The following is a 21,312-nucleotide window of genomic DNA, read 5'->3' on the forward strand; positions in this document are numbered from 1 at the left end:
ATCCAAACAAACAAAGTTTCTGGTAGCTGTTTTCTTTAATTAACAAAAAATACCCAGTTTTGTAAAATCTTCTTTTTCACAAAACCTAAAACTTAGGACTATATTGTGTGATGGTGTCCCTTTAATATGTTATTTGTTCTCTTTTGGGGAACACTAAATGAGCCCCTCCTGACAGTTTGACCTGATGCAAGTTCTGTTTGGGGTATGTAAGGAGGGGGGATTGATAATAGACACCAAATTGGAAAAGGATTTTTTTTTATCAAGGGGTTAATGTGATTAAATTTGAAAAAAGGAAAAATAGGTTAAATAACAGGAAAAACTTTAAGACAGTGATATCTATGAGACTGGGATAATCTACCGGAAGTGCTGGAAGCTCTATGGCTTGAGAAATTTAAAATTAAACTGTCAAAAGCAGTTGAGAATATTGTGTGATCTGGATATGGCTACTAGACAAATATTGTTCCTTCATCTACAATGTCTGGTTCCATAAAAGGGACATTGTCACACAATATAGCTCTAACCTTAACCACGGGCTAAGCTGGGACTGTCCAGAGCCAGCTGAGCCTGTGTGACAGGTTAGAGTAGCCGTGGGTATGCCATAACTGGCTGGCTGTGACACCATAGGACCATTGCAATGGCTAGACTCTCTTATCTCTGCCCATGACCCCTACATACCACCTGTGCAGGAGACTGCAAGCAGGACTGTGCAGAGTTCCTGCTCCAGCTCTATAATACATAAGGACTTCCCCTATAATTAGAGAATTTCTAGGGGCTGAATCTGCCAGGTTTATGACCACTTTGATCACTGGAGTCAGCATATAGGACTGTATTGCACTGATGAATTGGACCCAGTGTTTTTAATGGGATTACTCTTTTGAGTAACACGAAAAAGATTCGGCCTTTAGATTGTACTGAGATAAAAAGAGGTTACTGCTGATAGAACAGGTTAAAATCATAGTTTATAAGATGACAAAATGATCTACACTGTTTTCCATTATCAGAATTTCCTCAGGGGATGTGTTATGAAATAATGACCACCTGTTCCAGAAATTAATGTTGAATTTTTGCCAGAATAAGACAGCTGCCTATAAGAAATATGCTGGCATATTATATTGCAGATTTGGAAATGATGTTGTTCATTATCTATACATGAGCCCTCACTGCTTAAAAATGCTTTTACACTGGAATGATATAGCATAATTGAATCTGAATCTTTGATCAGCAGAATCTAGATCCACTGCACATTAAGTCTAGGAAGACCTTACTTGTTTATTAATATTTCACCATTTAAAATCAGCTCTTAAGCTGTAGCACATTTTCTAATAAGATTTACATTCTAGAGAAAAATAGATAACTGTAATAAGAGTACAAAAGACAAAGAAATGTCATCTGAACTCTGATTTTAGAATCAAAATGTCTTCCAGCAGTAATCAAAAACAGGGGTGTCCTTTAAACTCCCACTGCCTAGGATGCTAATCATTATCATTGATGAGGGAGTACAAATAAAGAGGCCTGGGTAACCAGATGTCCTGGTTTTGCATGTGTGTGTTTGTGGAGGTGGGAAATGGCTTTGTGGCTTGGCTGATTATACTGAAGCTGGTGTTTTGTCCCAATTTTAGTATAATCAGCCAGCTGGCTGACCTTCTGTGCTCTGCAGTCTGCCACCCTAGCACCAAGATGAACTTGTAGCCCAGCTGCGCCTGTTACGCCCAACTGCAGCTTGCAGCATCTCACCATTGAATTGTTGTTGTGCACTCTGATGCACAATGGAGTCCAAATTCCTGTTTTGTGCACACTGGCATGCTGTGGAATTTAGAGTATTTCAGGTTTCAGAGTGTACAACAATTCATTGAGGAAATACTGCACTGTAACACAGCACAGACACAGCTACAAGTTCACCTAGAAAGGGAGTAAACTGGGTGGTCAGCAGCACCAGGCACAGGAATTTGGACAACTGACAAAGAGAGGCTTAAAAAAAAAAAAGACATGGATGGGAAGATTCACAAATAGGCACCCATCCTCTGTCACATCCATTTGCTGACCTGACCAGATATCCTGGGAGGTTTTCTGTGAGTCTGAAGCCTGCATCCAAGAGGTTACAGAAAGGTTGCTGAGGCTCATCCAGCCCTCTGACCACTGCTCCATGTTGCTCATCCATGTAGGCACTAATGATACTGCCAGCTGTGACCCTAAGCATATCAGTAGTGACTACAGATCTCTCAGACATTGAAGGAGTCAGGGGCCTAGATGGTGTTTTTGTCCATCCTTCCAGTTGCAGTTAAGACCCATTCAGGGATATATACATCCTGGAAATAAATGCATGACTGTGCAGATGATGTCAACAGGAGGGCTTTGGCTTCCTCAACCATGGGATGTTGTTCTGTGAAGGAGGACTGCTAGGAGGAGACAGAGTCCACCTAACAAAGAACGGGAAGAGCAACTTCATACACTGACTTAGTGATCAAGTGAGGAGGGCTTTAAACCAGGTTCAAAGAGGATAGGTGACAAAAGCCCACAGGTAGGTATAAAAGAGCCTGACAGATGACTAAATGTTTGGGGGTGGAGGAAATGGTAAATTACAATAAGGTATAGGAGCCACAAGTGAGAAATTTGTGGGGGAATCCGCTCAACTGCTTAGATGTCTATACACAAATGCAAGGAGTATGGGGAATAAACAAGAAGAGTTGGAAGTCTTAGTACACAAGCTAACTTATGACCTAACTGGCCTCAAAGAGATTTGGTGGGATAAATTTCATGACTGGAATACTGGTATAGAAGGGCATAGCTTGTTCAGGAAGTCTGGGCAGGGAAAAAATCGAGGAGGTGTTGAATTGTACATAAAGAACATACACACTTGTTCTGAGATCCAAGAGGCGGTGAGAAGCAGATCAGTTGAAGGTCTCTGGGTGAAGATAACATGGGGAAAAAATAGGGGCAATGTCATCGTAGGGATATATACTAGACCACCAAATCAGGAGGAGGAGGTAGAAGAGGAATTTCGAGAACAAATAACAGAACTATCCCAAATACAAGACCTGGTAGTAACCGGGGAGTTGAGCTATCCAGACATCTGCTGGAAAAGTCATACAGCAAAATACAAAATTTCCAATAAATTATTGGAATGTGTTGGGGACAACTTCTTATTTCAGAGAGAGGAAGAACAAATCAGGGGGATACATGGAATAAATGTTTTCATTAATATGCCCAGTTATTTCTCCTGACTGAATACAGATTATTTTGTACTCAGCAACATTTCTGAGTAGTTCGACTATTACCCTCCAGTGTATGTTATTTGAATTTCATCTGCCATCAGACTGACCATTCATCTAGCTGTGTTAATTCCTTTTTGAATATTTGGTTAATCTACATAATTTTGTGTCATTTGAAAATTTTGCTATCTCATTATTCCTCCTTTTCCAGATCATTGATGATTATATTAAATATAATTTCTAGTACTGATGTTTGGGGCAGCTCTTGGTTAACTTTTTGCAGTGTTGAAGATTGTCTATTCCTACCTAGTTTTATGGATTTTAATCACTTTTTAATTCATGACAGTATTTCACTCTCTGACTTCTTACTTTGCTTGATAACCTCTTGTGAATGACTTTGTTAAAGGCTTTTGAAAAGTCTAAATAAACCACATACAAAAATCCTAAAATAAAGTTATTTAGATTGCAAAGTCAAGCCTTTGAAAGAAATGCCAGAATTAAGAATGCATGCAATCTTAATTCTGCCCACTGGTGCATATGCATTATGATAGTCATTCCATGACCATATATTATTTGTCCACAGAACCTGTGTCTTATTCAGTTGGAGGGAATGTTCAATGATTGAGTTATGTGTTCAATATTCCCTTTTATCTTTGTTGGTCAATATATAGCCTCACACCTTACTTACTGAACACCATCCAAATCCTATAATGAATTAATTTTCTCATGGTGCTCATTACTGTAATACAGTATCTGAATGCCTCACAAACATTAAATAATTTATATTCACAGCATCCGTGGGAGCCAAGAGATTATTGTTATCCTCGTTTTACAGATGGAGAAACTGAGACTAAGAGTTATGTCTCAGATCAGACAGAAAGTCAGTGTCAAAATGAGAATTCTGGATCTCCTGATTCCCAACCTTGTTCTCATTCCTCCAGATCTCATTGCCTCATTACCTGTGGAACTAAGTAGACAGAGCTCCCATTGACTTCAGTTATAGTTGTGAGTCCTCAGTAGCATTTCTGAAAGTTAGGTCCTACATATCTCAAGCACCTAGAAAAATGAAGAATACATTTAGTGGCCACCTGTTAAAATTTGGTTTAAGTAACTTGTCCAGCATCATAAAGGAAATTTGTGGCAGAAGCAGGGAGAGAACTGAGTTCTTCTTTGTGTCATTAAACCAGCCTTAAACCATAAACCCATCCTTTCTCTTCTTATAGTACTCTGATTCATTCTTCACACACTTTCAACTTCTAGAGCAAATGTGGCAGGATTCCCACAAAGAACAACAATATGCAACAATCCCGATTCATCCCTTGAGCACACTGAAACAGTAGGTTAACAATGAATGAGTAGCCCCCTTTTACAGATAGCATATCTAAGGACAAACATACAGTAGGTTAGTTCTGAAAGGCAGCATGGCTATGTGGATGAGAGTCATACCAACAATCTGCTATATTAGACATCTATATTCTATTCCCAGCTTCTGTGAATGCTCAGTGTGGCATAAGCCTACACTGGTCCACAGGCTGACTGAGGGGAACCAGACTTGGGTCTCTCTCTCCCACTGCTACAAAGTTGCTCACAGCAACTGTGTTGAATATCTGCTCCCTGGGGTTCCCAGTATAGTGTATGGTGCAGCTATTATAGCTATGTTCTGGCCTTACAATGTTCAGGGTTTTTGCATGCTGACAAAATGAAATTCTAAAAACATAAGACACAGTAAGGAAATAGTGATTTACAATAGCTTATAACTGCCAAATCTGAATAGAATTTCATGAGATGAACAAAAAGCACCTGGGCTTTTCTGTTGTCAAAGATCAAAACCAGGTTGCAAACAATGGAGGTAGTAAAGCTTCTCAGAAAAAGGCATGTATCACCAAGAAAAAATGTTTGCTTGCCTAAATGTAGGCATCACTGTTCGTTCCTCCTATAATTATGTTACATAAAAAAATTGTGAAAAGAATGTTAATGTTGTCAAGTCAAGCACTCAAAAGATAGGAAATGCCTGTAAGTAATTAATCGAATGAAGCATGGGTCTAGAAAAATAGTCTGTGATCAAGTAATTAAAGATTATGCCATTACGCATATACACAAAGGGGCCAAATTAAAGTTCCATGGGCAACCTTAATTCTGGCATTTCTGAATTTTTGAATGCTTGATTTTGGAAGCTTCACTTTCTTTTAACCTCATTTAAAAAATATAATTACTTTGGGCTTGATGTACATTTTCTGTAGAGTATCTGATCCACTAAAATAATCTCTTATATTTTACTATTTAATAATTGTTTATCTTGCCTTACTTCTTCCATAGGTCTGCATGCTTTGTCAGTATCTAGTATGTTTCAGTAGCCTCCAAGCTGATGGTCTTAACTAGAGTCTTCTTTTTATTTTATTCCTTTCTCTTCTAAAGAGTTTAGTGTCACAAAGCTAGCAAAGAGGATACTGGAGAGGATGCTTGGAGTGCACTTTCACTTCTGCTGCTTCATGTAACTGGAACTCTCCCAATACCCTGGCTCAGAACCAGGGAGCCACTTCTCTTTAAATCTTTTATTAAAGCCTTATTCTTCTTTTAGCTGAGGACTGACTCCTCTCAACATGTTTTGTGTTAACGTATTAAGGAAGTTTTTTTTACAAGTAAAATGTATTGCATGGCCTGCAGCCATGTTACTTTGTGCTGTGCTCTTGTAAATAATGAACTCACAAGTTAGGCAGCACTGGACTACTTCAGCACTTATGGAAAACCTATAAGGAACTCCAAGATGCATCAGAAGGTAGCATTAGTAATTTAGTAGGTGGCATTCTCTCTGAAACACTATTGAACCAATATTCTAGCATTGTATATGCCACCCTTCAGATGAAATGTAAAACCTCAGTCCTGATCACTTCTGCTTATTAAAGATCCCACAGTATTTTGTGTGTGTGTGCAAAAGTAGGAAATAGGCTATTAACACCGGTTATGTTCCAAATTGGGTAATTTCATCCCATCTCTCTAAATCCTCCCATCTCTCTAAATCCTCCCTGCTGTTCTGTAAGTATTTTTCACTTTCTGTTAACAAATGCAGTTTCATCCTTGAAATAGCTGTATTTCAATGGTAGATGTGATTCCTGTGGATAGTTTATGTTTCACTGTGACATAGTAGAGAAAGTTGTGTAACTTGACTTCCAGCTACTGGAGTTAGGGAGGTCAGGAGCAAATAATAATTAAGAAGAAATAGGGCCACTCAGAGCTCAAGGTTTTCACATCCACTTGTCATTGGGCTAGATTTTTTATTAAATAATTGGTTTTCTTACTGTAATCATGGTGGTTTAAAATCTCAAGAAATGCAGATTGTTTTTTTTTTCATTTCATTGCACCAACCATACAAGCTTCACTGACATTGACTCTCATGCACTACTGTGCATTCCTAAGCTTCTGCACATGGAGACTAGACTACTCGCCTGTCTAAATGTTTGCCCTATCGCGTTCCTTATTGTCGGTTTCTGATTTGCCTTCATCACGCTGATGAGTGCTGGCGAGGGATGTACTGGCCGCCGCTTCCAGCAGCTCCTATTGGCCTGGAGCAGCGAACCGCAGCCACTGGGAGCCGTGATCAGCCGAACCTGCAGACGCGGCAGGTAAACAAGCCAGCCCGGCCCACCAGGGGCTTTCCCTGCACAAGCGGCTGGATGAGTTTGGGAACCACTGTCTTTGGGGATTATATTCATGTGTGTCGGAATTTAATTGTTTTTAACACTGGCATTGTTACTGATCTACTCGCTGTCCATTAAGCCAGGTTTCAGAGTGGTAGCTGAGCTAGTCTGTATCCACTGTTTGAAATGGGCCACCTCAATTACCACTACAAAAGTGAATTTTCCTCATGTAATAATAGCCCACTTCCACTTTAATTTAATTGTCTCATTAGAACTGACCCCCCCACACTTGGTAAGGCAACTCCCATCTTCTCATGTACTATGTATTTATACAGTGGTCTCCAAACTTTTTGGATCTTGCACCCCCAAGGCCATCTCTGGGGAAGCAAAAAAAAAAAAAAAAAAAGCTGCCGCTGTGCTGACGGTGCTCCTCCTGCTGCGCACCTTATGAGTTTCTAGGTGCCACAAGGACTCCTCCTTGTTTTTGTCCATTAAACTGCATACTTAAGCCTCACAGGTGTAGTGGCTCCTCCCAGGAGGCTGGGGGCGATGGAGCCGAGGTAGGTGGTACACGGGGACGGTGGCTATGCACCGAGCCACCACGTTTCCTGTCCTCCATGCCGGTATGAACACGCAACTGCGGCACTGGCGAGAGGCGGCTACGCTGCTGCTGGCTGCCGGGTGCGGGGCGCCGGCGCGGCCGGTGCGCTCCCTACTAGGCCCCTTTGACTACGAGATGCTGCTGCTGCAGCGGAGCCATCGGAGCGGCTTCCTGCCCAGCGCCCACGTCTTCCCAGGCGGCCTGCTGGAGGCGGCCGACTTCTCTGCTGACTGGCTGGGGCTGCTGCCCGCCTTGCCCCGCTGCGGGCTGGGCTCCGTGCGGCCGTCGCCGCCGGGCGGTAACCGAGCTCCGGTCTTCGCCACCGACCGGGCTGACCTTGGCTCGCCACTGCCGGGGGACGTGGCCTTCCGCATCTGCGCCATCCGGGAGACCTTCGAAGAGGCGGGCATCCTGCTCCTGGTGTCGGGCCCCGGCCCCGCCACTGATCCAGGCCCGGCCCGCTTGCTGCCTCAGCACCACCTGCCGCCGGGTCCGGAGCTCGCCGAGTGGCGGCGACGGGTGCAGCAGGAGCCGGCCTGCTTCCTACAGCTCTGCCGTTACCTGCGCTGCGTCCCCAACATTTGGGCGCTGCACGAGTGGGGCAACTGGCTGACTCCGGTGCCCAGGGCTGGCCGGGGGGACCGGCGCTACGACACTGCCTTCTACCTGTGCTGCCTTGAGGAGCGGCCTCCGCACACGTCGCAGGATGAGCAGGAGGTGACAGGCTTCCAGGTAAGGTTTCATAACCACAAACACCTTCTGTCTTTCCCTATACTTCCCTTACATCCCATGGAAACTATAGGGAGGGCCCAGGAGGAGCTATGCCTATGCAACACTCATTTCTCCTCCTTCCCTCCCTCCCAGTGTCTTCATACCTCCGACATAGTGCTGGTCAACTAGGTGATTATGTAAATATACTTCCTATAGACGTCCTTGTACATCTTGTAATCTGCACCCTTGTGCAGCACCATTTGGAGTTGATCTGCCGGATTCCAGCTGTCCATACACTTACTGACATTCTGAAACCTACTATATATTACATATTTTGTACACAGTAGGAGGTGATTGGATTTTAGATGATTAACCGTTATACACCCACATGCCGTGGGACTAGTAGGAGATGTTAGACTTCCAGAGGATAAATACATCAACCACAGAAGACCATCAAAAGGTGACCCGCTTCTAGATGACTGTATACTGGTGGCCCTAGTCACTTGCTGGGGATAGACAGTCAGCCGTGTCCATGTTAGGTTTCTGTCGCTTTTTTCAGGGCTATGTTTACTGTCTCCACAAAGAGGGAAACTTTTTTTGCATGCTTTTCTAACGCAAATAACACTCTGACAGGGGTTCAGACTGGGGTCTTCTGCGCTCGGTAGCTGCTGGGTAGGGGCAACCCCAGGGGGCTCAAAAGAACTGCCTGCCTGTCATCTCCTGCTCTTTTCACTGGATGGTTAGTTAATCCTACCCTTTTATGGAACTCCATTCTTTATATTGTCCAGCTGAGAGTGTGGGCCAGTCATGAGATGCTAATCAGCTGCTTCAGTTTCTTCCTAGAATCTGTCTCTGGGATTTTCTCTGTGGTGGGGGGTTGGCTGCTCCGTGAAGTATTAAAGGGGCAGATCCTCCTGTTACAATCACCCATCATACACCCACATTATGCAGTATTAGTGGGATGTGACCCTTGAATGTTTATATGCTTGGGCATACTCTGGGGTGGTCTCAAGACAGAGACGGTTGTCGAATAACTGTGGTCCCTTGTACAAATTCACTACACTTTTTTTAACACTACCAGTGTTTCTTTGTGAGTATTTATCTCTGATAGAAACTACATACAGTGAAACACAAACCAAAGTTTAAAACATCAGAGAACTTGTTTTGAACAAGTTAATACTTGATTATATATATATATATATTTTTTTACTTTTTGTCCAATATCCTATCAGAAATTTATTGTGGACGTCATTCACAAGAACATGGAGGGAAAGGTGTGTCAGTAAAGGCCCACACACCATAGTCTTGATACATGAAACCAACATTTGGGTGATAATGGAAGAATTTCATACATATAGAAAATACAATTGACATGAAGTTAACATTCTGTATCTGGTTTTTCTAATTTCTGAAAACTGCATACTCATCTTGGCTAAGAAGCAAGTGCTTCGAGGTAAATTTTCACTTAATTATGAAGGCATTTGTAGCAATTCTGTAGCTGAGTTTGCTTTGAGTTTTGCATTATTCAATGGAAGTCTTTATTATGCCCTGAAAGCAGAGTTAATATCCCCTTTTAAAAACAAAATTGAAGTCCATATTTGGCACACCTATGTGCAATCCTCAAGTGTCTTATGAATTTAAAAAAAAAATCAAAATTTTTGTAGAAGAAATGTTTTAAAATGCTACCATTTGGAAACTTTGTGTTGTGTGTGGGTGTTTTTTTGGTGTGTGTATAACTCACCAATACAGTTCCATTTCACATTTATATTAGTTCAGTCTAAATCTACGGGCAACACACTGAAAATTGTACCTCTTTTTGGAATCCAGAATGCTAATAGGGTAAACTGTTCAGATGAGATGTTGTTCACACAAGGCCTTCCTTGCCACTGCTAAGGGTTTCAGTAGGGTTTATGCAATTGATAGAATTTCACCAAAAGAGATCAAGAAGAAAATAATATTTCATGTTTATCTTTCTTTTACAGTGGTCAACCCCTCCAGAAGCTCTTGAACTCTTTAAGTCTCAAGAAATATGCTTTGCTCCACCTCAGTTCTATGAATTATGTAGGCTGTGCAACTTTTCTTCACTTTGTGACCTGCATAGGTTTGGTTCTGATCGTGCTTTAGAAGGGTGTGAACGTTGGATGCCCGTTACTTTGGCGGCTTTGGATGGCTACATTCAGCTGTTACCAGGTAAATTAACCAAGTGAAAGAGCTTTTATTACCATAAAAGAGCATTGGAAAGGATATAAACCCTTGAGCTTTGGGGCCAACTGACTACTAGGGATCCAGAAAAAAGTTTCCTTGAGAGTAGATTATCCCATTACCCAAACCTATTGCAGGGTTTCTTCCTCTGAAGTAGTTGATATTGGCCACTCTTAGGGTACTGGACTAGACAGTATGGTAATTTCTACGTTTAATCAGATTGTCAACGTGTGTTAACTCTCATACAGGGTATTGTGGGAATCATTAATATTTTAATTATGTCATACTTTTCACGCTGAAGGATACGACTGTTTTATTTGTTTTTCATTTTTGTCTGCAGGATGGGTTATAGCCCCATCCTACTGGCCTTATTGGGCAATGGATCTGATCCCTGCTAAGCAAGAGTCCCAAACATTGCAGTATCCCGAGTGATTATTAGCTAGTGCATCTTTTTTAATATCTTCATTTCTTGCTACTACCTGCCTATTTAAACATTTTAGTTTTTACGTCCTTTGCCGCTTTTTTTTTATTTTTATTTATTTTTTGGCAAAAGGGCATAAATTGTATCTTTAGTTGCTATTTTCTGCTTCTTGTTGTTTTTTTTTTTTTCTGGTCATCTCCTCTCTAATGTTCTTATTTATTACAATTGGTCTTCTGTCTCCTAATTTCCTTTCTATATTTTCATCATATTACACTTGCTCTCCATAAAAGGCTGGACAAGATTCTTCCACCAAGATCAGTTTTTAAACAAAACTGGTTAATCTTATCTGCTTTCTGTTCTTAGTCTGCCACAACTTCTTGTGTAAAGTGGGAGTCACTTAATCTCTGCTTCATTTGTCCATCTATAATCTGTAATTTCTTATGTCAAGGATGCACTGAGACCATATTCATTAGTGTACGTGAGGTTCTTGGATATTTCTTTATTTGTATGTAATGGAAAAAATAAATACATTTTACTATCTGAAAAAGCTGCCTTTGAACTTGAATGTTCCATTAGATTCCAGATTTATTGCAACATCTGGAACCTGCAGTGTTACATTCCTGGTGGCTATTATGGAATTTCATGGCCATCTTGAAATTTGGGAAAGATTGGAAGCAATTTTCTTTTAAATCTGATTGTACTCTGAACTCCATTTCCACACATTTTCAAATACTGATAATAAAGTAGCTTGTATCCTAAAAATTGCTAGATCACTGAAAAATAAAAGTATTTAATTAAAACTTAATATTTTTCAGGAGATGAGCTGTATCCGAAAGATCCAGATTATACAGGAGAAAAGAAACTTTTTTTGTCTACAGATAAGAAGGTTGAAGAACTAATGAAAGAAGACAGTAAGCTTCACCGAGTTGTAATACAAAACCTTAACAATCTTACTGTCCATGTTAATATCCAACCAAAATATAAACACATCAATCCTCTAAAGATTGACTCTAATATAGTGGGAAGTAATGCAGATTGCAATAGCAGACTATAATATGTCATCTCTGTTAAATTCCGTATGTATCAAATTTTATATATTTTAGTGCAGTTAGTCCTTTGTGACAGTTGCTAAGTGGTTAGCCCTGGAGGCTGAAGTCTTCATTTGCCAAAGAACAGGTCAGGTACATCATGGGCATCAACAGTACAAGCTTCTTTATGTTGCCATGCCAATGTATCTCAAACAAGATCAGGAGAGGCTACTTTGGGTAAGAGAAGGGTTCAGACTTCAAATATATTTAGTACTTTGAAACTGAACAAATGTGCTAGTTTTGATGTGGACATATGTTCACTGAGAAATTGATGTAAACTACCAACTTAATTCATGTTGTTCACCAAAGAGCCATTTTATGGTAATGATATTTGGCCATTGCCAATGCATGTCATAAAAGTGGACTAGTCCCTTGAACAATTCAGTTCCCTTTTCTCATTGAGTACTGAAATATTCTTGTTGCACTTAGAAGTTAGCTAGCTCTTCTATTCTGCTTCCAAGAGAGATCTTTTCGATCACACTAATATGTTAATGTGTCTACAAATGTAATTGGAGGAGTTTTCCATTGTATGACTGCATTTTCTACTCTCATCTTTAGGAATCTCAACATGCGTTCATTAAGTTAACTTATTTGCCAACAATATTTTGTATATAATTGTTCAATAAATGTTTATTTTAATTAGTTTTATTTGTATTACTTAAGGTGTACTGAGGCTTGAGAGATTTATTTCCTTCAAAATTTGTTTATTTCCAAATTAAGAACTAACGATCTAAGGACTGGTTTGACAGCAGTCATTCCCTTTATTTAGTACCATATTTACTTTCATTTAAAGATTTGAACAACTTAAAAGATGAAAATACGGTTTACTGTATAGTTCTGAGAATACAGAAATTAATGTTACCATATATATCAGTATGAACAACTGAAGAGGAAAATGTAGAGGCTTGAAAACATTACTGTCCTACCTCAAACATCCCACATCTGCTCCTTGACTATTATACTGATGGTATCTTGCCTTGCTATCTTTGTCTCATGGTGTGGGAATACAGCTCACATAGCTCCCAAACTGTTGTTCATCTCTGCTACTTTTCTTTTACAAGTGGAGTTTTCAGAGGAAGACCCAGTGATGTGAGATCTATGTAAATGTGCTCCATGCTGTACATAAAAGGGAAAAGAGAGGATAATTAGGAGCTAGACCCCAGACAGTAGAGCTCGCCAGAGAACAACAGTTCCATTTCATGACAACTTTTGAGGGTTTAAATTTTGGTTTTGTTCTGGACTAGAACAAAAGCAAAACTTTTTGAACACTTTCACAAACAGAATTGTTGAAACGTCCATTTTCAGATCAAAAAGCTCAGGTTTTCAAATTGTAAGTGACTAGGGAGTCCACTCTGGGTCTCTGAGACCTTACTGTCAAAACTTAATCAAAATCAATAAATCTCTGTGAAATGTTTTGGCTTTCGCAAAACAGCATATATTGACAAAAGTTGAAAATGTTCAAACCACCTCTGCTAGACAAGAAGACAAGAGGAAGAAGAAACAGTGGCAATTGGGAGATTTTGTGGGTTAGTGTCTCATGCTATTTCAGCTCTTAACCACTGCAGTATTAGGAGAATGACGGGTACAACCTGCTTCTGCTCTTTTGTTTTGCATATGTGGTCACTTAAATGCCCTAGCTTGAGCTTGTTTTTTAAACTTTTGTTTAGCCACTAAAAGTGGCAAAAATCTTTATAGCTAAATTTTCAGGCACTGAACTAATAGCTGTTTGTTTTTACTAGAGTTACGTTGAACATATACCTGTAAAATGATGCAAAAATGCTGAAATGTTTAATTTTTATTATTTAGTTGTGTTACATATAGAATACAAATAAACCCAAGAAAATAGCAGATGTCCATCTATCTAGCTGGTATTGCCTGGCAGTTTGTCATATAGGCATTTCAGTAAAAGTGACTTTTAAGGATAGGGTAATGGCTTTATGGACTAGTTTGGGGACTGAGATCTGTGCACATAGGTTGGCATGAAAGAAGCAGACTGTCAGAGGGTGACACTGGCTCTTTAAGAGGAAGCAGGATCAGTGCACCTCTCAGTTGGGTTTAAAACAGGGCAGGTTGGGCACTGGAGAGGGAGAGACCTTGTGGATGAGGGTTGTGTTAGAGCACAGACTGATTCAGTCAGGAAAAAGGCAGGTGAGAACTGCCAGAGACCGGGGAAGGATGGAAGGTCCTGGAAGGAAGCTGTGATTGATACCTGGGAAAAGGCTGGAGAGCAGCAAGAGGTTGTTGCTTGCTGCCATCAAAGATGGAGACTTGAAGCTCAGGGCTGGAGAACAGTGGAGGAGCTTATCTGCTGATACCTCCATATTGGAGCACTGGACTCAGGGAAACAGTGAGAGAGGCAGAAGGAGTAAGGGATACTCTCTTGCTGAGGATGATCTCCCAGTAGAGAGGCTGTAGGAAGAGAGGTGTTCACTGTTGCTGGAAGGGGTGGGGATGTGGCGGCTGTCCTTGCAGAGGGACAGAAGAGAACTGAAAAGGAGCCTAGAAGTGGTGGAAGATACTGGAGAATGGTATGGGAGGGCCTCTCAGCAGAGAGGCTGGTTGGGTGTGCCTGCTGGAAAGAGTGGGGTTTTAAGGACTATATTCACTGCGTGTGGGAAGTGAACTATGTTTAATACTTTTTGTTGGGGATTATATGAGCTATTTTTGGTAATAAAGTATCTTCCACAAAGAGCATTATGAAAGCAAAAGAGCTGTCATGGAATTACTGGGGAGTCTGAAAGGGGAAAATAAGGAAGGTGTGTTAGATCTGTCACCAGCGGGGCCACGGTAGGATACGTCCATACCAGTGATGGAGTCAGAGAGGAGGGTTAGGGACTTAATGTAATAAGATTACAGAAGTAGGTTAATTGTAAAAGGCATTAAAGATAAGCACAAGAAGCTTGTATTTGAAGTGGAAGAGGGTGAAAGCAATGAGGGACTCATAGTTGGGGGGTTGACACAGAATGATGAACCAATAATTTAGCATTTGAGGGGAATTAGATGAGTGCTAGGAAGATAAGAGAATTTAAAAATCTTTATACTACAACTGATCAGCTTCATCATGAGACATTCATCACTTCCACACTACCTATCTGGTTCCCTTTACTTCACTAATTGCAGTTCATCTGTATACTAATATGAATTGTGAGAAGAAATGCAGCAAAGATGACATGCAGGGGATTACCTCATTGACCATGGAAGACAGTACAGCACTACATAATACTCCTTTACTCTTTTGCACTGATACAGTCACAAAATCTATTTTTTCAAGCTTTGTTTTGTTGATCGCGGCAGGAGCTGGAGTAAAATGGCTGGGGGCGGGAACGCAATGAGCGGCCATTTTTGTGTCAGGTTCCTTTAGCATAGCAAGATTGTGGCAGCCGTTTGGAGCGTTAGACCAAGTCCCAAGAAACAACTAACATTCAACACCTTCCTCGCACCCTTCACCTTCTCCTGCCTCACATCGCCCCCTCTCCCGCCTTCTCCAATAGCGCCTTAGACCCTCCCCCTTCCCGCTCTGCCAGGGAGAATACAGTTGGAATCCTGCGCGTGCATAGCACACCTAAGCGGAGACAGTTTGGCGCCATTACAGTACTGGGGGGGCGCGTCACACTAGCGTATCCGCGTGAGATAGGGAACGCAGGGATTTTCATACAGCAGGCATAGCGCAGGTAGCGTGTGCTCGTGTAGCCCCCTCACTGCGCAAGCGCGGGGCGAGGAACGGGGCGGGAGGAAGAGCGTTACTAGTGTAGCTTCAGGCGCAGGCGCAGTAGAGATGCGCATGGTTGGAGTTGAGTGGGTGTCGGCGGGAGGATTGCGCATGGTAGTTAGCTCTTCTAGCCGTTCAGGCTGTGTAGGTGGCAAGCTTAAGAATGGGAAGAGGCTCTTCTAGAAGCTTCTGAAGAGAAGTGTGAGGGTGGCTGTTAGTAGTAGGCGCTTGGCCTACGGGCACCTTCGTGGGGTGGGGGTTGTGAGTGAGGGTGAGGGCTGTTAAGGGGGTGATAGGTGGGGGAAAGGATGCAGCCTCCCTCTGAGAAAACTCAAAAAAACAGCAAAGAAATAAAACCGGGGGGAAGGAGATTATGGGGAGGGGGAGGAGAAATAGTTTTCTTAATTTTCTTAAAGAAAAAAAATTCTATCCCCAGTGGGTTGTTAACACTAGAGCCACCCCCCGCCCCCTTCTCTTTTCCCCAGGGATCTGCATTAACCCTGACAGAAGGGGGAGGAGAGTTGTGTGCTTTCCTTATAAATGTGAGTCTCAAGCTAGGGGTGTGTGAATGGTGGGTATGGGCGTGCTGGGTGTATGTCTTTCCCAGTATTTTGGTGTGTGTGTGTTTAAGGGGTGGGGTTATGGGGAAGTTGCACCATCCCTTACCCCTGTCATGTATATTTTTCAGATATTGAGGTGAATGTGGGATTTAGACAAATCGTCATGCTCCCAAACATTTGATCCCCAATATCAAGAAGGGGTGTGGGTCCCCTCATCAGTCCCACACATTTTGACCATAACATTGATTAAGGGGTTAGGAAGTCCCACATATTCCTTCTGTGTTTTATTTCTGATATGGAGGGGTGTATATGTGTGTGGGTTTTTTTTATTGCTCATGCACATTTATTGCTAAATTGAGAGATGATAGGAAGTCACTTCCTCCCTAACATATGGTCCCCCAAACTAGAGTGTGTATAATGGGAGCATTAGCCTGAAAGAGGGTTGTCGCATTTCTTGTGATAATATATCCATAGAGATTGCATCACTTTGTAATGGTTGAAATATGCCCTTTTTGTCTAGATTTCTGGTTCAGGCTCTTTATTAAATTCAGCTTTTTTTTCTTTTTCTTTACCAGCTTTTCTTCTTTGGGCTTCATTTTCACTCTGAAATGTCAACTTTCAGCCCTCCATCCTCCTCTGCTTCCCAGTGGCTGGGCTCCCTTTAAAATATCTATAGGATTTTGTGAGCTTGATATTTATTTAAAGAGTTGAAAGTTGTTTCTGATATCACACTAGTCCTTACATAGTCCCCTGCCACACTTTTTGTTTTTATAATCACATTTTCTTACTTTTAATTTTTTTTTCTCCCTGGTTGCTGTATGAAAGGAACACCCAAACAAAAGAGAAAAATGACAGATTACATATAAAAAATAACAATTTACTAGACAAAAAGGCTGTCAGATGAACAAAAAATGGAAAAAATAGTGTTTTACTATAATATTTTAATTTATAGTGTTCTTAGGTGTTACTTAAGTAGTTTTCAGACACTTGTGATTTTTAAGTTGATGGTATATCTTTAAATATTGTATGTCTCTGTAAATGGAGTTACTGCACTTTCTAAATTTTCACTGCACCTTCAAAGATAAAACTCATCTCTCTCTGCCCATTGTTTGATTTTTATCAGAGATGTGGAGGAGAGGATCTTTCTTGTTTGTTTGTTTATCAATTTTTCATTCTTTTATCTATGAATCTTCACTAAGGGAGTTCTTTTTTCCTTTGTAAGACTGGAGTGAGAACTGTAGATCGGTGTTCAGAGTAGCAGTCGTGTTAATCTGTATCCGCAAAAAGAAAAGGAGTAGTTGTGGCACCTTAGAGACGAACAAATTTATTTGAGCATAAGCATTCATGAGCTACAGCTGTGAGCTGTAGCTCAGGAAAGCTTATGCTCAAATAAATTTGTTCGTCTCTAAGGTACCACAAGTATTCCTTTTCTTTTTGTAGATCAGTGTGTCAGTCACTGGATCATGTAACTGAGATCTGACCACCATTTTGCCCCAAATTTCTGTTTATAGGAAAGGTTATTAACTGAACTCTTTTGTTATTTCAGAGATCAAGTCATTAAGAGACAAAGTGAGTAACAAATATACCTTCATAGACACAAATACTAACTGTACTACAATACTTAAATTCTCTGTAAGATTTTTGGAAAATTCAGCGCTAGTAATTTGCTAACTGGACTAGTGCAGATACAGTACACCTTTTTCGTTTGGCTTCTGAAAATCTAGCGTGAGCAACTGTTCACTGAAAAAATACAGGTTTTGGGCTGAGGTGGGGGTGGAAAGTGTAGTGGTGGAAAAATGTGTTTATTTCAGTCCTGTGCATAATTTAAACTCCTAATAGGACTTTGAAGTATAAATTAAAACGGAATGCAAACAGTTACAGCTTAATTATCTTGTTGTTGTTGTTCACCACATATAATCTATTTTTTCACCCATTGATCTCGAAATGATTTACAAAAAGGAGGAAACATAACTTTTTACAGATAGGTAACTTGGGGAAAAAAGGGTGATGGTGTGATTTTTTTTTTCTTCTTTTCCCACCTAGAGGTACTGAGCATCTACAGCTCCCATTAAGCGAGTGGGAACAGTGTGTGCTCTGCTTTGCGCTTCCGAAAATCAGAACATAAATGACTTGTACAAATTTGCAAAGAGACTTTCAAGGCCAAAAGGGATCATTATGACAATCTAGTCTGACTTCCTGCATAATGCAGGCAATAGGAATGCAATGAGGATTTCACTCTGGATCCTGCTAAGATTAAATGGGAATGTGCCATTTACTTCAGCGAGGACAGAATTTCATCCCAGGTGGCTTCTTGCCTAGCCCCATCATTAGTTAACTAATCTGCAACTGGCTTGTGTTTAGGCAGAGTTTTCCTCTTGAGTTTTGATGTAGACATGGGATCAAAATAAGTTATGTATTCCAGATATTCCAACTGCACTAAACAGATACTTTATATGGATGTGGTTGTGTGTTGGGTAGTTAATCTTAATTAGGCTTCAAATTAAGTCTCATTAAGAAAAAATGGTTTACTTTGTGAAGGCTGTATTTGCAAATCTAATAGCTAGATATCTTTAAAAATACAGCTGACTAAGTGGGCTTATTTTAAATCTGTAGGCTCTTTAGATATGGATAGTATCACTACAATTTTAGCTTCAACATTTATAAGATTTCTATAAAATTGATAGCTAAACACTTGATTATCCTTTATATCTCATTTCAGCATTACAGAAGAGGACTTCAGTAGATGAAAATGATTGAAGTCTTGATATTGAAGGTATATTGATTTTGTTTTAAAAGAAGTCTCAGTATTGTAAAGAACTTGTGCATATATTGGAACACAAGAAACTTTAGGGACAGGAAAAAAATACCCAGAATAAAATTGTTCATTCTTTTTTTTTTTTTTTTGGCCTTATGGGTATATAGACAAGTTGAAATCTAGTAAATTTTTAAAAAGTTAAAAGTAATTTCAGATATTTATCTGCTCCTGAATTTTCTCTGCCAATTTTTATTTGCAAGGAAACTTTAATATTCATAACTTTTTCTCCCATTTTACTGCATGAAGCCCCATAGAAGCAACATGTGATACTGACCATACACATATATACAAAGTAAACAAAATGTAAAAATAGAGAAATATATTTTAGCTATAGTAGTTTTGGGTGTTATTACAATGAGTGAAAAACAAAGTGTTATTTTTTTTGTGAGTGTGCATGCAAATCTGCATTATCCTTCCACTGCTTTTATGAAAAAGAGAGGTTTAAGTTTCAGCAGATCCTTGGGGAAGTGGTGGGTAGAAAGCAGGGAGCTATGGCTCTGTAGTATTATGTTCTCTTTGCCCTGCCCATATGGAAGGCCTATTGGGGAGACAGCATCATTCCTTAGAAATAAGTGAGGAAACAACAGTTAAGATAATGCTGACCAAGTAGGTATTATCACTCACTGTCCTCTGTTATGGTGGGACCCTTTTCTACAAAACAGGGTATAACAACAAGTTTGGGACTGATAGGAGCATGCTTCTGCAGGAGCATGGCTACTATGAAGATGGTGGAAAGTGAGAATTATTACAGAGGTGCTGGAATTCCACAGATAACTTGTGATCCAGGCAGATTTCAAAAGATCTGTATGTGTGAATGATTGAATCCACTACCTGTTCCTCAGGGTGGGAAAGAGAATAGGCACTCATGACATTTCCTGCTCCCTGTGTAAGAGAGGCCCATAATATTATAGACTGATTGTTTGTCTTTTATGCATGGTTTAGGGCACTTGCAGAAATTTTACAGAGATTTACTAGGCCTGGCACAAAATCTGTTTGCCCACTTTACCTCAGTGATTCTCCACTTAGGTTAATATAATTTTAGTAAGGCTGCTTTAGGTGGGAACTTCTGAATACCATAAAAATTGAATTATGAATACAGAAAGAAAACAAAGGATAGAAGGAAAAAGTGGCCAGAAATTTTGTGGCTCTGACAAAACTGAACATTTCCACTTGAAGAGCTCAGTTCCAATTGCATGCTCTTTTTCTTCCATCCCCAAAATGTAGTAATTAGGATTCTCCATAAAGGATTCTTGAGCCGAGGAGGGGACTAAACAAATTGTGGGTTGATTCAAGGAAGGGCAGGTGTGATGTGTTCTAGGTACGCCCTGTATGTAGGAGATGGTTGGAGGAGAATGTTGTCTGTTGTGAAACCATGAAATGTGTCCTTACTCCCAGGGCTCAAGGCTAATTTTTTTGTCTTGGGAAATGTTTGCTCCTAAACCCAAAATTGTAGTCTTCAGCTCCAAATCTTTGGTCACTACCTAGGCAATTTTTAACAGGACTCAGTAATATTCTAGCGATGATTAACTTACATCATTTAAAAATAATTAAACTGACAATATAGGGTTTTCTTATGCCCAACATAATATTTCTTGTGAATATGACATACGTTTTCTAAATATATTAAATGTACGATAGTAAACTAAACCTAACGTTTCCTTTTATTGTAAATACTCTGTTAAAAATCCATCCTATGCTCCCTCCCTAGACACAACTGTCCTTTTTCTACACTGCTATTAGTCCCTCCCTCATCCCTCCCCACGTACATGGTGTTAACTTCCTCCTGCAGTGCAGTCAGCAAACCCTGTTCCTATCCTACTTTCTGAACCAGACCATCCCTGGTGTTCACCAAGTTTTTCTCTGCTTGATATCCAGCAGATTTCAATGGGTTTCTTTTATCTTGTTTGTACCCGTCTTGGTGGTAAACCAGAACTTGCTGCTGCGCTGGGACCTTTGATCCCCTTATTTAGTTGAGCCTTTTAACTTAATTTACTAGCCTTCTCTGGAAAGAGGCAGAACAGACGCAACGCTTCTGCCTATCTTTGCCCTATAGAAGGCTGGATAAGGAAAAGAGAAACAAGCACAGAAAAAAGATGTGCCAGTTATTCTACCATGCTTCAGTCCTGCGTAGAAGGGCACAGTTAAGCTTGGTTTTCCAGCTGCAGGAGCAGGATAAATCCTCATGCTCATGAGGGAGGCAAGAAGCAGTGTGAAAGGGACTTGATTCATACTTATCATCTGGTCCTGTGTCTTTATTAGAATTGTCTCTAGATCAGGGGTCGGCAACCTTTCAGAAGTGGTGTGCGAGTCTTCATTTATTCACTCTAATTTAAGGTTTTGCCTGCCAGTAATACATTTTAA

General features: G+C 40.5%; 2 protein-coding genes across 2 annotated transcripts in view; both read left to right on the forward strand.

The window, feature by feature from the left end:
• The first annotated feature begins 7,373 nt into the window (after positions 1 to 7,373).
• Positions 7,374 to 12,509, forward strand: NUDT19 (nudix hydrolase 19). Its single transcript, XM_073307845.2, has 3 exons — positions 7,374 to 8,177; positions 10,139 to 10,346; positions 11,595 to 12,509. Exons 1-3 carry the CDS (start codon positions 7,431 to 7,433, stop codon positions 11,831 to 11,833), a joined length of 1,194 nt encoding a protein of 397 aa, XP_073163946.2. The 5' UTR covers positions 7,374 to 7,430; the 3' UTR covers positions 11,834 to 12,509.
• Positions 12,510 to 16,027: 3,518 nt separating this feature from the next.
• Positions 16,028 to 21,312, forward strand: part of TDRD12 (tudor domain containing 12) — a 133,263-nt gene continuing 127,978 nt past the window's right edge. The window contains exons 1-3 of the mRNA XM_073307859.2: positions 16,028 to 16,118; positions 17,683 to 17,705; positions 18,856 to 18,909. Coding sequence (XP_073163960.2) covers positions 18,880 to 18,909 — 30 coding nt within the window. The 5' untranslated portion in view covers positions 16,028 to 16,118; positions 17,683 to 17,705; positions 18,856 to 18,879. The remainder of the gene's footprint in view (positions 16,119 to 17,682; positions 17,706 to 18,855; positions 18,910 to 21,312) is intronic.

This window comes from Lepidochelys kempii, chromosome 12 (genome assembly GCF_965140285.1).
Source record: "Lepidochelys kempii isolate rLepKem1 chromosome 12, rLepKem1.hap1, whole genome shotgun sequence".
NCBI lineage: Eukaryota > Metazoa > Chordata > Testudines > Cheloniidae > Lepidochelys > Lepidochelys kempii.